General features: G+C 36.5%; 1 protein-coding gene and 1 pseudogene across 4 annotated transcripts; both read left to right on the forward strand.

Moving 5' to 3' along the window:
- The first annotated feature begins 73 nt into the window (after positions 1-73).
- LOC107743768 (39S ribosomal protein L10, mitochondrial-like) lies at positions 74-2355 on the forward strand (annotated as a pseudogene).
- A 587-nt stretch (positions 2356-2942) lies between these two features.
- LOC107743767 (oxysterol-binding protein-related protein 6-like) lies at positions 2943-14457 on the forward strand. Of its 4 annotated transcripts, none has more exons than XM_016557168.1 (24): positions 2943-3036; positions 3421-3668; positions 5568-5787; positions 6108-6251; positions 6360-6413; positions 6503-6616; positions 7197-7352; positions 7577-7679; positions 7776-7894; positions 7977-8063; positions 8367-8390; positions 9067-9217; positions 9338-9468; positions 10257-10349; positions 10576-10741; positions 11343-11629; positions 12005-12142; positions 12230-12293; positions 12383-12461; positions 12551-12695; positions 12806-12956; positions 13569-13695; positions 13835-13957; positions 14035-14457. In XM_016557168.1, the coding sequence occupies exons 3-24, from the start codon at positions 5656-5658 to the stop codon at positions 14141-14143; spliced, it is 2697 nt and encodes an 898-aa protein (XP_016412654.1). In that variant the 5' UTR covers positions 2943-3036; positions 3421-3668; positions 5568-5655; the 3' UTR covers positions 14144-14457. The 4 variants fall into 4 exon arrangements, with proteins under 4 accessions (XP_016412654.1, XP_016412658.1, XP_016412657.1 ...); XM_016557170.1 differs by lacking the exon at positions 2943-3036 and having other exon boundaries at positions 3355-3493; positions 3569-3668; XM_016557172.1 differs by lacking the exon at positions 10257-10349.
- The last annotated feature ends 1656 nt before the right edge of the window (positions 14458-16113 follow it).

The raw sequence follows: 16113 nt of genomic DNA on the forward strand, positions 1-16113 counted from the left end.
AAAAAATGTGTATTTTTCTTTTAACTTTTAATTTATTATTATTCTTTTTATTTCTTATAAACAACGGACGTTTATTTTGTAAGCACGATACAACAAAAATGTCCCACGTCAAATCCGGATCAAAGAGAATGGAACGCCTCAGGGCAGCGTTAGCAGTCCAATTCTGTTTAACTTAATGATTAATGACATTTTTATAATGGTTGATAGTGGGATAGGAAGATCTTTGTATGCAGATGATGGTGCGTTGTGGAAAAGAGGGCGTAACCGGATCAAGATGGCAGCGACCTTATGTAGCAGGCTTCTCCCAAAATCGGGTAAGATTCTGGTTTGATATTATAGCAAAACATATTATAAGCGAATAACATAAATAAGCAAATACCTGCCATTTACATTTAAACTATGAACTCCATTGTAAAATTACATGCACCTGAAAGTCACTATGAAGCTATATTGTGGAACTGGACAGCATAATCATTATTATCTATCAGAGAAAACGCGACTCATATTTGAGGTGCTTGGAAATGTATGTTCAACTCTTCTCTGTTTACTTAATGTTGATTGGTTTATCTCTTCATATGTATCATTCTGTTATCCATGTATGCATGCTGCCACTTTGGATTTTCGGCAAACCCCTGTATTTATTTTCATGATTAAAACACCACATATGATGTTCTCATGACATTAGTGAATCATTTGTTGCATCCTTTACATTCCTATCGTACTTTGAATGTTAATGTACATATTCTAGCCTTAATGTTATTCTGACCAATATTTATCATATGTCATTGTCAACCTACAGGATGGCTGCCATTAAGCCAGATTGTTCGTCACGGATCCAAAGCTGTCAAAGAAAGCCAGTACACTTTCCCAAGCAGAAGCTGATGGCTGTCACAGAGTACATTCCCCCAACACCTGCAGCTCCTCCTGGTGCACTGGCTCCACGAGTCAGACAGACTGAAGAGGTCGATCATTGCTATACTTACAGAACACTATCTTAAGTGTGTCATTTTAAGTGTCCCTTTAACAAATATATATCAAGTACAATGATAATATAAAATATGTATTATATAATATATATTATAAAATATATATATAGTGTTTTAAGTGTGTAATTCTAAGTGTTCTATTAACATATATATGTATATCTCTACTCTCTTTCCTTTTAGGAAAGTGCTCTGGCAGTTTTGTTGAGAAAAGACCTAGAAACCTTGTTTAAGGAATGTAAGATGATTGCCGTGGTTCAAAACAATGCAATCAATGCAGAGGACCTCATGGTGCTGAAACACAAACTGAAAAGGCACAATATCAGTGTAAAGTTCTTCCCAAACCAGGTAATGCCAAGTTATAGTAATGGTTACCACTATTGAGATGTAGGCTACTGCTGTGTGACATGTTGTTTGATTCTTTGTAGGTGACGAGGTCCTTTCTCAGCAACAGCATTTACAGTAACATGTGGCCTCTATTTGTTGGCCAGACTGTGATAATTGTTAGTAAAGAGCCAAAAGTTAAAGAGATGCTGCAAACATTAAGGCACAGTCCTCAGATGGTGCTTTTAGGTGAGTGTCACTGTCCTATGCATGAACTTGCATTCTTAAAGGAATAGTTCACTCAAAAATGAAGCATTTCTGAAAATGTACTCACCCTCAGGCCATGTAAGATGTAGATGAATTTGTTTCTTCATCGGAACAGATTTGGAGAAATGTAATATTACAACACTTGATCACCAATGGATCCTCTGCACAACAATCCACATGACTCCAGTTAAAGACTTCTGAAGTGAAAAGCTGCATGTTTGTAATAAACAAATCCATCATTAGGGTGTTTTTGACTTGAAACCATTGCTTTCTGCTAAAATAGTCCACTATCCATACTATTGCTTTCTTCATTGAAAAGTGAAAAATTTGTCTCGTCTGAATCGGGAGAGAAATAAGCACTTTTAAAACCCATGCTGTCCAGCATTTTTATTTCATTTTTGGGTTAACTATTCTTTTAAAGATCTTCTAAAAATGTGTTGGTATTGTCTCACAGGCTTTCTGTACCATTTTCTTTCAGGTGCTTGTATAGAGAACACATTGCTTTCGTATCAAGGCATTCTCAATTACTCCAAACTCCCGTCTATGACCACTATTCAGGGTGAGCTAGTTGGTGGTCTAACCATGATGACTTCACGGACTGTCTCAATGCTACTTCACCATCCAGCTCACCTTTCTGCCCTCCTTCAGCAGTATGTCAAACAGCAAGGCTCTGGGGACTCCACAAATGCTGTTACAGATAAAGATACAATAAAGGAGGCAGCAGCTTGAATTTACATGGAGGAACAGCAGTGTATGATTGACATAAAATGTATATAATTAAATGGAGTTATTTAAAGTTGCTTTTTGGTCATTTTTATGTTAAAGTTGGAGGTGAATTTTGAAATTTTCACTGTACATATTGTGGAGAAAAATGTTGTTCAAATATTGCTGAAAAATAGGCTATTTAATGGCAGGTTCCATTGTGACAACTCACCCCATAGCTTGGCACAAAATGTCAATGTGCTTATTGAACTGCATCATTTTTTCTTCAGCATTAATGGTGAAAATGCAACAGTTTTTTTCTAGTCAAGTCTTCAAGGTATATACAGAAATTGTCAATGCATATTAATAGGCATATTGTCCATATTTATGCCTGGGGTCTCCAACCCTGCTCCCTTCTCTCAGTTTCTGCTTCCTGCAGACTTCAGTTCCAATCCTGGTCCAACACACCTGCCTGTAATTTTCAGGTAACCCTGAACTCCTTGATTAGCTGGTTCTGGTGTGTTTGATTAGGGCTGGAGTTAAACTCTGCAGGACGGTAGCTCTCCAGGAGCGGGGCTGGAGACCCTGAGTTATGACCTTTTGCATATTTAAACTATTTAAACAAATGAAAGTGTATTTGAACTGATTTGTAAGTTAAAAAGCCAGAAGAAACATGTATTTGTACTGCCAAAATAAACACTAGCTAGTGGTCACGGATCCTGATTAGTGATAATCTCTGGATTACTTCATGTTAATCTAGGTCAGTTAGTCCTTTATGGTTATAACTCTCTGGGTTCAGTGTAGAAGTGTCTCTGTTCTTCATATTTTGACACCACTGTCATTTTAGGCCAGCTTTACAATTATGTATGATCATCTTTCAGGAAAATCGTGTGACTAAAATCACTATAAATAAAACAAATGTGCTCTGTGTGTGGTAATACATGAATGAACCAACAGGGGGTTACCCACTTGAAAATGAGTACATTTGGAGGTTATCCCATCTGAGTAAACAGGTCATGGCAGAGCAACTCAATAGTTTCAGATTTAATGCATCTGAATGGCTGGCTGTCAGTGAAGTTCCTCCTACATGCCTGTAATTCCAACAGCTTTTAAGACACTAATGCGGATTATGATTTGGCTGCAGCCTTGGGTGGATTTGGAGGATGTTCAGTCACCAGGGGAGGATAGTTGGGAGCTGTCCGCCATATATCGTTCTGGTATGCACATGGAATATCTGCATTCTTGCATTTTTAGTAGAAAGTGGTTGAACTGGTTTCCTGTTCTGTGAGTAGAGTGACGCACGGTTGTACAAATGGGGGAACATGAAACTCAGGCGCTTGGAGGGAGTCACTCAGAGATACACCACACGCTGGCCAAGAGCAGGAACCTCAGGTAAGACCTTGAGTTACAATACTTAAAGAAACATTGTGGTTTTAAATACTGGTAGCAGTAGTCAGTAGAAGTATATGTTTGAAGTGGATTTATGTATACTGTTTGGAAACGTGGTGTGTATGAAAAACAGCCTTTATCAAGTGCATGGTGAACCTAACTGGAGAAGTAACTCTTAAACACAAGCCCAAATTGACTATAACTATGAAAAGATTTCAATTGTTCAAGCATGACAGTTTTAAATCACATCCAAGAGCTACATTTCTTAGATTGGCATGCATTTATCGGCATTGGCAGCATGTGATCATGTGGTGATTTGTAAGAGTGTAGGCTATACAATACAGTTTTCTGTTTTGTAGAGTTCATCATATATGTCATTTTAAATGTTTACACTGTCTTAGTTACAAAGAGCAAGTCTTTAGTTAGCTACACTATTTTGTTTCTCAACACACTTGATGATACTTCACACAAAGAGGAATGACTACTTATAACCAAACCTTTTTAACAATTATTATACTTTCTAAAATCATGTTCAGTTCTTAGAATTTACAGTGAAATCTACAATTAAATAAAATGAAGGACTCTTAACGTCTGATCTTTCTATGTTATTATGATTATTCAAACGTGTATGTCACACTGTTTTCCTGATGCTATACATCATATTTACTGTGACCTGTCAGCATGCTCACGGTGAAAAGCTATTCAAGCTAAGGGCTGCTAAAAAGGGATATTCAAAGCCAATTATCGTAATGACGCTAAGCCTCTCCCGTAGGGATCGTTATCTTTGTGAGGTTATCCATATAGCTACAGTGCATATTCTGCCTTCCATAAAAAAGGATATCTAAAACAATTTAAAACTTACATATCAAGAGTGATCATTTTTGGTAATGACTGAATAATTCCAATTACTTTTACTAATTATGTAATCAAATAGTTAATTACTCAACTGCAAATTAAGCTGTTTACAAAATATCTAATTTACCCTCATTCTAGTTTAATGGGCATGTATGAGCTTGTCAGTGTTGTCAAGACAACAGGAGATTCTAGAAAACATGTTTGGTTTCTGTCACACTCCCTCTGATGACATTCCATTCAGCTTATATGTAGAAAAATGAATTTTTCGATAATCCCTCAGTATGTAATTAAGGATATACAGTTCAGCAATAAAGGTGTTTCCTTGGTCCATACCTTCTGGTTTTAGCATCATTTAGATTATGTAATTATGAGTGTATTATTTTGGTTTCTTTGCATTACTGTATGCTCTTGTGTTTCATATTAAGCCAAAGGTGTTTATGAGATGATGAACCAGTGTGATCTGGTAAAGGCCAGAAGTTAAAGTCCTGCCCAGGAAGTGTTAGTTAAGGCAGGTCCCTACTGTTAGATAACCGAATTAGATGAGTTTTTTCTGGACATTGTATTGCTTCTGTTTTTGTTTACCGTCACTGTGCTGGTTACTTTTGTTATGACTGTGTTTCGGCCTTGGCTTTTTATGGCATTTAGCTATTGTACAAAACATTCACAAAACCAGCTTTGAAATACAAAGGTGACTATATATTTTCATGTATGGTGTGATTAAAAAAAATAAGCGCAATATCACAAAGACATGTTATTTTCAAAATGAAATAATTGGCTTTTATAGTTTCAAAATTGTATAAAAATTTATTCTTTTTTACAAACAAAATTGTATAAAAATAAATTATAGTATTTGTAAAATAGAATAAAATTAATATATTAAAATCAGCTAAAACCAGTTATCAACAATATGGCAGATAGTTTTCCTAACCTTGTTGCATAATATAGTATACAATTAACATTCTTAGCAGTCTTAACACGTGCTTGTCTGAATAACCAATAAATGATTTCTTTCTAAAAAGCTAATAATGAAAAATCTTTGCGTTGCAGACATATTGTGCTCTAGTGTACAATGAGAAGGAGTCTCTAGCAGAGTGTATATTCACGATTAATAAGTGCACAAGAGGACATTTTCAAAATGGACTACCACGGGTCTTCGGTGGACCACGTCCAGTCACAGGCGAGTGGTGTGGAGAAGGTGTCTAGCGGCTGGCATAAGCCCACTCATTCCAGGAGCAGCAGCACAGCATCCTCGCGTCACTCACGGCTGGTTTGTACCATCTGCTTGACATAAACGCATTCAAACTCAGGTTTCTTCAACTGATATTAGGACACACCTAAATATTTTCCTTACAAGTACATAGGTGAAAAGCTAGCATTAGTAGTTCTGCCCTTGGGTGTTTGAAACCTGTTGCTCAACACCTAACAAGTGTCCAATGAGATAATGTGAAAGCCAAACCAACAAGTTTATGTGTCTTACCAAGCTCAACAGTTACATTTTTTTCATAGGGATTATATGTGACATGTTTTAAATGGGAAACGCCCTGTTGTACGTGAACTGTGATTGCCTTTTCCCTCTGTTCCTAATAGAACATTAAAGACTGGGAAGTAATGGATGACTTTCCAGCAGATTTGAACCTCGCTGGAGAAAACATGCAGGATGCTAATACTCCAGGAATCTGTGAAGGCTACTGGATGAAGAGGAGAAAGTGGCCTCTTAAAGGGTGGCATAAGGTATGAGAAAAAATAACGTGTTGCACGTAATCTTTGCTTTAGGTAGTTGTTGGTACAAACATAGAACTGTGAAAATCCAAAGAGATTTAAAGTTATACTTTTTTACAGAGATACTTTGTCTTGGATAAAGGTATCCTACGATATTCAAAAAACCAACATGATGTAAGTATGCAAATAATTTTTTCCTTACCACCAACTGTAGATCTTGGATCCAGACTCTTTTAACAATCAAGGATTTACTTTTTCAACAGTTTTCCAAAGGGAAAATGCACGGTGCACTGGATGTCAGTCTCGCAGTTATGTCAGTAAACAAAAAAGCAAGACGCATAGATCTGGATGCTGGAGACATTCTGTATCACATGAAAGTAAGTCATTGTATTGTTGGCAATGAGTGAATGAAACGGATTCATTTTTGTTTTGAAGCTAATAAGATCTTTAGTTCTACGGAAGCTTGTTTCAGCCATGGCATAAAAAGTAAAAGGTAATAAATTAAATAAAAGGGATCTGTGACTTTTTATCACACAATTCTGACTTTTCTTCTTGCAATTCTGAGTTTATGTTTCACAATTCCGACTTTTTTTCAATTTCGTGAGATATAGATTCAGAATTGCTAGATGGAAACTTGTAATTGTAAGAAAAAAGTCAGAATTGCAAGATGGAAACTCAGAATTCTGAGAAAAAAGTCAGTATTGTGAGATATAGTCTTAAAATTGCAAGATGTAAAAGAATTGTAAGAAAAAAGCTGCAATGAAAATTCTTGCATTGCTGACTTTTTCCTTCTTAATTGCAATTATATATCTCACAATTCTGAGTTTATATCTTATTTTTCTGTGACAATTTTTTTTACATTCATCCAGCAGATTATGCTATTTATTGATCAAATAATAAACCAAATAAAATCACTGTCAAATATGTCAGCTGAACCCAGTTTACTTTTCTAATTAGTCCAAGACTCCAGATTTATATCACATATGGGTCACCAAGCTGAGTGCCCACAGGATGTATAAGAAGAACGAGGCTGCGCACGTTCACAATGGCTTCCTCCAGGCCCTGTCCCATGGCAGTCATTTATCTCACAAAAACAGTCCCATGCAGGACATGGTGAGTGAAATGGTTCCTACATTGACTTCCTGTAGCCCTCTAAATCACCAGGGATTAGGTGAACGTGTCCTCACAGTTTAAGAACAAGAAGAATTAGTGATTAGACTTGGGTTAGTCCCAGATTGTAGTTTTATCTGTAAATGCACACTGATATATTCTATGGTGAATTAATTCTTGGCTTGTCTGGTGGAAGTTGCAAATGAATGTCTTATGAACAATTCTAGGGCACATCTTATGTGGGTGAACCTCTGCCATGTGTCAATCCTGCCATTAATGGGAAAGTGTCGGCTTGGCTACAGACCCAAGAACCTGACATCTGTGCTCAAGGTACAGTGGTATTTTAAAATACTAGTAAAACTGTAACAAAAGGATGCATAAGCACAGACGAAGATTTAAAAAAGCACCATTTTGTGTTGTTTCTAGAGCTCACCCGTTGTCAAATGGAGTTGAATGAGCTGCAACGGTTGGTCCAAAAGTTGCACTCTCTAGAGTCGGGCCAAATTGTCAATAACGGAGACCTCCAGAGGATCATCAGCATGCAAGTTAGTAAAAGGAGCAGGCTGAAGAGAGGCCTTTACTAAAATGACTTGCAAGTAAGCGTTCCCACATGTGTTTGACCCATAGAATCTCCTCCTTGACAAGCCCAAGAAGAAGACTGGCAAGATTTGGGGTCATTCTCGCACTCTGTCTCGAGTTGAGGCTCTTGGAATGGTGAGGCTGCTTAGTTTACACTTTCCTCTACTTGATATTAGGATGTCTTAGATAAAGCCTGGGAAGCAATCATAATCTTTGCCTACAGGGGTTGCCCTGCCATTGGGATTATTTCATGTTTTCAACAAAGGTTTGGAAGCTATTATGGAAATTATTCCATATTCATGTGCAGTGTCATCCCAAAGATGTATTTTTATTTTATTTTTGAATACTGTAGTCAGGCATTTCTGTTGTGCTAATGTGTAGTAAGCATTAGAGCTTCAAAACCCCCAGTAATTTAGTCAACTCCTTTTTTACATGAAGCCGTTTCGTGGGATTACTAAATCGGTAAGTCAGCACAAGACACGCTGATTGTAAATTCCTTGTAACTTTCGACACATTATACCACCAAGTAGCAAATGCTTTACACCATGTGGTGGTCCTATTGCATTTTGCATATTGTATACTTCCACTCAAAAGTTAGGGCTTGGTAAGTCTCTTATTCTCACCAAGGCTGAATTTATTTGATAAAAAAATACAGTAAAAACAGTACTATTGTTAAGAATCATTGCAATTAAAAACAACTGTTTTCTATTTTAATATTTAAAAAAAAAAAGTATTTATTTCTGTGATGGTAAAGCTGAATTTTCAGCAGCCTTTACTTTAGTCTTTAGTGTCACATGATCCTTCAGAAACCATTCTTATATGCTGATTTGGTGCTCAAGAAACCGTGATAAATTTTTTCAGTATTCTTTGATAAATAGAATGTTCAGAAGAACAGCATTTAGTTGAAATAGAAATTATTTGTGACACTATAAATATCTTTACTCTCACTTTTGATCAATTGAATGCATCTCTGCTAAATAAAAGTATTAATTTCTTTTAAAAAAATCTTAGTGAATGGTAGTCTTTATTGTATTTTAGTATTTTTCTAAATGTACTATAGCTTCTGATTGTTACATGCTGTAGACATTAGATAACAATATCTCCTCCTACTTCTTTTCTACCCACTTTTCTAATGCAGTTATCATCAAGCCACCTGAACAGTTCTTCCCACCTGGGAACCTCCGTCCCTTCCATCCCTGATTATGTCTCCACCCAGGCGACCCCACCAGCCCCCACCTCATCAGAAAGCAAGAAACTCCACCAAGACATCTGCTCCATGTCCTTGAAAGGTATAAATGGATAAGAGTAACGCTTTAATGATTTTATAGTTTAAATTTAAACCCAGCGTATGCTTATTTGCTGTATTAGATGTATAATGTTGAAGGTAAGCACTGTCTTTTTCCTTATAGTCCATGCCTCTCTGCGTACTGCACATGAGACTCTAGCTCAGGAGCGCCAAAGGCTGCTGGAAGCTTGGTCCAGCAGGGAGCTTCACCAGACCACCTCTGCCCAGATCAACAACCTCTGCAGCCTGGCTGAGGTGACAAGGACTTATATTACTTAGTGAAAAGATTATAGTGCTGCGCTATTGCCTTAAATCTGCATGCATGCATGCAAAGAATAGATTTATTGTAGCTTATCTTGTTATTACAGATGCTATAAGCTCTATACCATAAAACAAACACCCCTGCTAGTAAATGCTTTAATACAGTGGTTCTCAACCAGGGGTTTCAACAAACTTCTAAAGACGTTCAAGATGTCTTGAAATTATTTAAAATAAGACAAAACAAGCATTAAAATAAGCTAATAAATAATTAAAAATGAAATCACTAAAAATCAAGATCTTTCTTATTTTAAAGGAATAGTTCATCCAAAATATTCTGTCATCTTTTACTCACCCTCAAGTTGTTCCAAACCTGTATGAGTTTCATTTTTCTGTTGAACTCAAAAGAAGATATTTTAAAGAATGCTGGTAATCAAACAGTTACTGGTCCCCATTGACAAGTATTTTTCTTTCCATACTATGGAAGTCAGTGGGGACCAACAACTGTTTCAAAATATCTGTATGTTCGACTGAAAAAATAAACTTGGAAAGGATTTGGAACTACTTGAGGCTGATTTTCATTTTTGGGCGAATTATCGAAACAACTGGATAAGTCATGGGGCCTTTGAATATTGTTGTGGACAATGAGGGGCCTTGGAGTCAAAATGGTTGAGAACCACTGGTTTAATAGTTTATTTTCAGTGCATTACATATTATGTTTTACTGCATAGATGTGTGTGTGTGTGTGTGTGTGTGTGTGTGTGTGTGTGTATGTGTATCTTCAGTTAGATGTTAAGTCCCGTCACACCAAAATCCACAAACTCTCGGTGTCCACTGATTCCTCAGAAGAGTCCTTCCGTACTGTGCTACAAAGGAAGGTGTGTCACTGTCTACCCAGAACCTACTCACCCTGTTCCCATTTTTGTCTCTTTCTTTCCCTCCTCCACCCTCTGCTTCTTTATTCTGTTTACAGGTTGATGGGTTTCACCTACTTAATATGCCAACAGGCTCTTTTGTCCTCTCATAGTTTTATCATCATAGCAGTATGATGCAATCAAGCTCACATTTTCTGACTATCTACATGTCTGTCTCTGTTTCACTCAGTCTGGGTCAGGCCGTAGTTTGTCTTTCCGTGCACCCTCGGTGGCTGACTCAGCGGCAGAGTATTTTGACGCATGTGATGAGCTTATGTGTGCGAGCTCTTCTGAGATGTCCGATGAGTCCGGTCTGAGTGATGGATCCAGTAATTCAGAGCCTGATGAGGCTTATGGTTAGTGAAAGTTAAATGCTCAGTAAGCAGATATGTATGTGGTGTTTAGGTGTCCATATATACTACCATTCAAAAGTTTGGGTTCAAGTTTATTTTTTTTTAGGAATTAATACTTTCAGCAAAGACGCAATAAATTGATCAAAAATGACAGTAAATAAATTTGTAATGTTCAGTGGCTGTTCTTTTGCAATGCTGAAAAATGCATCACAGTTTCCACAACAATATTAAGCAGCACAACTGTTTTCAACTGATAATAAGAAGAAATGTTTCTTGAGCACCAAATCAGCATAGAATGATTTCTGAAGGATCATGTGACACTGAAGACTGGAGTAATGGCTGCTGAAAACTCAGGTTTGCCATTACAGGAATTAATTAAATTAAAAAAATTATTATTATTTTTAGATTGTAATAATATTTCACAATATAATCTGTGCTGTATTCTTGATTAAATTCATGCAGCCTAGGAGACTTTCTTTCAAAAACATAAAAAAATAGTATCGACCCCAAATTTTTGAACTGTAGTGTACTTTTGTTCATGTAATCTAATACATTGTGTTACATTGTGTTATTTACTTTTTACTTTTTCTCATGAACTCAACAGCAATGGCTTCACGCAAGTACCGTGCCAGCCTTTCAAAGGCACCACCAAAACTAAACCCCATAAAGAACACCGGACGTCGTGCTATTTTGCCTGCAGTCTGCCCTGACAACAGCCATGTCGGATTGATGACTATCCTCTACAACAACATAGGCAAGGATCTGTCCCGTGTCTCCATGCCAGCAGCTCTGAATGAACCTGTGTGCCTGCTGCAGAGACTCTGTGAGGAGCTGGAATACTCTGACCTTCTGGACACTGCCAATCATACCGACGACCCCTACCAGAGGATGGTAATAATGACAGAAACTTCAGCAAAACTGCATATGTCTGAATGACTGTATTACTATATCTGTATATATACTACCGTTCAAAACATTGGGGTTGGTAAGATTTTTATTTTTGAAAGAAATCTCTTATGCTCACCAAGGCTGCTTTTATTTGATCAAAAACAAAACAGTAATATTGTAAAATATTATTGCAATTTATTTTTAAAATTGTTTGAATAGAAATAATTTATTTGATAAATTGTAAAATAGAAATAATTTTCTATTTTAATATATTTTATTATATAGAATATTAAATAGAATAGCATTTATTTAAATGCCATTTATTTATTTATTTGGTAGTATATTTCTTTAAAAACAGTTTGTTTTGTCTCTGTAAAGGTTTATATTGCTGCTTTTGCCATATCTGGCTATGCCACGGCTCAGTATCGCAACCGTTACAAACCTTTTAATCCAGTCCTGGGAGAGACATTTGAGTGTATCAGAGAGGACAGAGGCTTCCGCTACATTAGTGAACAGGTAATTAATAATCACATCTGATTATGCATCAGATACGTTTGCTATCAAGCAGTTGTTTTTACTCTGTGGTTTTGTGTTTGCCGTCAGGTTTCCCATCATCCACCAATATCTGCATGTCATGCAGAATCAGACAATTTCAACTTCTGGCAGGGTATGTTTTAAAGTCTGTGTGATCTCATGATGAACTGTATGTTTGCATTTGAATCTCATTCCTTTTTTAACCCTGCATGCTGAGAGCAGACCAGAGATGGAAGAACAAGTTTTGGGGCAAATCTTTGGAGATCATGCCAACAGGGATGGTGAATGTGACTCTAAAAAAGCAAGTATCTGTTTTGGTGTCAATGGAATTTTAATTCCAATGTTTAAGAAGAATTCTGATCTTTGGTCTTTGATATACCTTACTTGTAGATACGGGGAGCACTATGAATGGAACAAAGTGGTGACGTGCATCCACAATGTCCTCAGTCAGCAGCGATACCTCGAGCACTACGGCGAAGTCATTATTCGCAACTTGAAAAGTTCGGTCTGCACCTGTAAGATTACATTTGTCAAGGTGTGTTCAGTTTTGATTGCAAATTTTGTTGTCATTTGCTTCATTTTGAGTACATATAGATGAAGTCTTATGAAGTACAAATGCAGAAAATGTTTTTTTCCCTCTCTCAGTCACGTTACTGGGGTTCAGATGGTTCCAAAAATGAAGTGCAGGGTCAAGTTCTTGATGAGACTGGTAATGTCGTCCATCGTTTCGGTGGATTTTGGCATGAAGGGATCTTCTGTGACACCCTTCCAAATCCACAGTGTATCTGGAAGCCAAGTGAGTAGTCATCTTTCCTCTATTTTATTGGATACTGTTGTCATTTTTCAAGTCAACATGAAATGCTGTTTGCAACCCAACTTACTTTTGTAATGTGATGTATTTCTGTGTGAAACAGAATATTAAAGGAAATGTTATTTTATCCATTGGGAATTATCTAGAACTAATGTATTTGCTTAGAAAATGCTAAATACCTATTTGGATATTAGTCAGCAATGTAATAACTCCCGCTGCCATGGACACTTTTCACATTTTGAGGGTTCTTAGCGGTTGAAGACATCAATAGTTGGGTAAACTTCTATAGCGGTGAACAGAAACCACAACAAATATAATTTTTGTATCCCCATTTGCCCCTATAACAAATATATATATATATATATAAACTAGATTTAACTAATAAACTAATAACTGTGGAACACACAATGTTATTAACTCTGGAAACGCCATCACAGTCTGTGAAAAGGGTCCATTGTTCACAATAAGACCAGGAATGTATTGGGTCTGTATGGGGTCCATTCTGATTTTGTGGCTGTTCTGTCTGACAAAACAAATAAATGAGAGATGTACCTTTGTGTTGGCAGATGTTGTCAGAATGTCTGTGCTTCCTTACAGATCCACAGCCCAAGAACTACATGCTTTACTATGGCTTCTCTAGTTTTGCAATCGAGATGAATGAGCTGACCCCTGACCTTAAGCCCTTGCTTCCCCCTACAGATACACGCTTGCGCCCTGACCAAAGGTGAGACCTTCCTAATAGACAATGATAAATAGACAGACACTGGAGCCAGAATTATTTAGCAATTTCATGGATTAGCAAGTCCATGAAACTCTTCTTTTAGATCATCTGTTTTAAGTTTGCTCTGTGTTGGTACTGTTAGGCTTCTCGAGGAGGGGAAAATAGAGCAGACCGATAAAAAGAAGGATGAAGTGGAGGAAAATCAAAGAGAATGGAGGAAAATTCTTGCCAAGAGAGGAGAGGAGCATATCCCTCGCTTCTTCAGGTGAGTTGACATCAATCCCACAACTGATTTATTCATAAGAATTAGAGTTGGAATGTTAAAATGTTCCCATCTTACAGGAAAACTTTGGATGCTGCTGGAAGGGAAGTTTGGCTTTACAATGGAACGTATTGGAAGATTAGGGAGAATCCTGGGTTTGTCAATGTCAAAAACCTGGAATTATGGTGAAGAAGGCAGATTGAAGCAACACTGTGGACACTTAATGCCTGTGATAAATTCAGCTTTTGAAAGACTATACAAACTTGGAGCTTTTGGGAGCAACGATGAATTGCCAAGGGTTTTTGAACTAAACCGAATCCGTTGAGCAAGGATGATGCCTTTACCAAACAGCAAGAGGAGGGATACATTTTGAACATTTCTATTTATTTCGTTGGTTGAGGACACAGAAACTTGGTGGACAGTTTGACCTTGTCTTCCACTTTGGATAAAATATAAGCCAAAAGGTAAAAGAAAACGTATGCGAGTTCTGGAGATGTTTAGTTTTAACAATTGCACACACACATTTCTATGGACAATGTAAAATTACTTTTCACTTTATATAAGTACTTATATGCTTGTGGAAACAACAAGAGTATGGATAAAAAAAATAATAATATATGTAACCACATGTAATATTCAGAGGTCTCATTAACTAACTTTTTCTTCCGTTAACTCACAAGTTTATAAAAGGACCATTATTTCTCTTGCAAAGCCATGTCTCAACCTGATCAGGATTGAGCAGTAAATTAATTAACTCTAATTTGGGCCCTCTTTGGTTTCTGAAATGTGTCCAAAGCACTCTTGCATTGCACATCTTATTTTTTTTATAAACCAAATATCATATTTTGATTTTAGACAATGATATTATGTTTATTGGCATTTAAGTATGAATTAAGCGCACAGTTTAAACCCTATATAAAATGTGATATCAGAAACAACCATTTTGTGTAGGCCTGGATGAAAAAATCAGTGTACAAATGTTCAAATAATAAACTTGCAAGTCATGACTTGTATAGTTATTTAAAACAGCAATAAACTGTACAATATTAAAGAATAGAAAAATAAACGAATTTGTATAGTTCAGTCTTTATTACATTTAGAATTAATCAAAAACATCATTTAATATTATATACAGTATTTTGACAGCTGTGTCCGAGGCTCAGTTTGCTTGGCTGAGGAAACTTACTACAGAAGCACCTCTTTTATTGTTAGTAACATTACTTAAATTGTTGCTTTTAATTCAACAGATAGACAAGGATAGTGCCAGAGATAATAACCTATATAGGTTCCTTAAAAGACCTGCTATTGACACTTGAGGATATGAGGAGCATAATGTCCACCAGGGGTCAGCCAAAACATGGATTGATTGCTAACATGACAACAACAGACAATTTGTTCATTATTTTCAGTGCACATCAACAGTAACAAATGTGTCAGTGCATTTCAGTGTATAAAAAGAAACCAAACATGAACATTAATTACACATCTTTTAAATTAACATAGAAACACTTTAATTGCACTTTAATTTTTTTTTTGTTCTGTAACATTGATTGTCAGTTAAATAATATTGCCGCTTTCTCTTGCAGCCATTTGCTTTTTGTTTATCAGTCAACTTCTTAATAACTAACATTAATAAACCTGTAAGCAAATTAATAAATTCAAATTATTACATTTGTAGAATATTACAAATTTCCCAGCATCTACATTACATTGTATATTTTAAACAACTAAGCATCTGGCAATATCTGGCAATGGCTTTCTAATCCAGTAATGGCATTTTAAAATAATACAGTCTTAACCATATTACTCTTGTTTCATTTGGTTTTGCATCAAAATACATATATGTAAAATAAACGGAGGCAGTTTGAGTCAGTTTGCTGACATTTAAAAAAAAAAACTGTGATCACAGAGCTGGCCACAGAATATTGAAGAATCATCACTTTAATTAATTGTTCTATTTTACAAGTAATGTAAATAAAGGTGGTTTCATGTTAGGACACAGATCATATGCATATGTCTGTGTGCATATTTGTGATCTGAAAGATGCAGGAAGCTTCTATAAATTGACAGTTCTGAGCTCACAGGCTTCCGGTGTGTCCCAGAAGTTAGTTTACTGTCTTCTGCAGTGGCATCTTGTCACCCACTTATCTGTCTGAGGT

Source organism: Sinocyclocheilus rhinocerous, unplaced genomic scaffold (assembly GCF_001515625.1).
Source record: "Sinocyclocheilus rhinocerous isolate Xijiao unplaced genomic scaffold, SAMN03320098_v1.1 scaffold497, whole genome shotgun sequence".
Lineage (NCBI taxonomy): Eukaryota > Metazoa > Chordata > Actinopteri > Cypriniformes > Cyprinidae > Sinocyclocheilus > Sinocyclocheilus rhinocerous.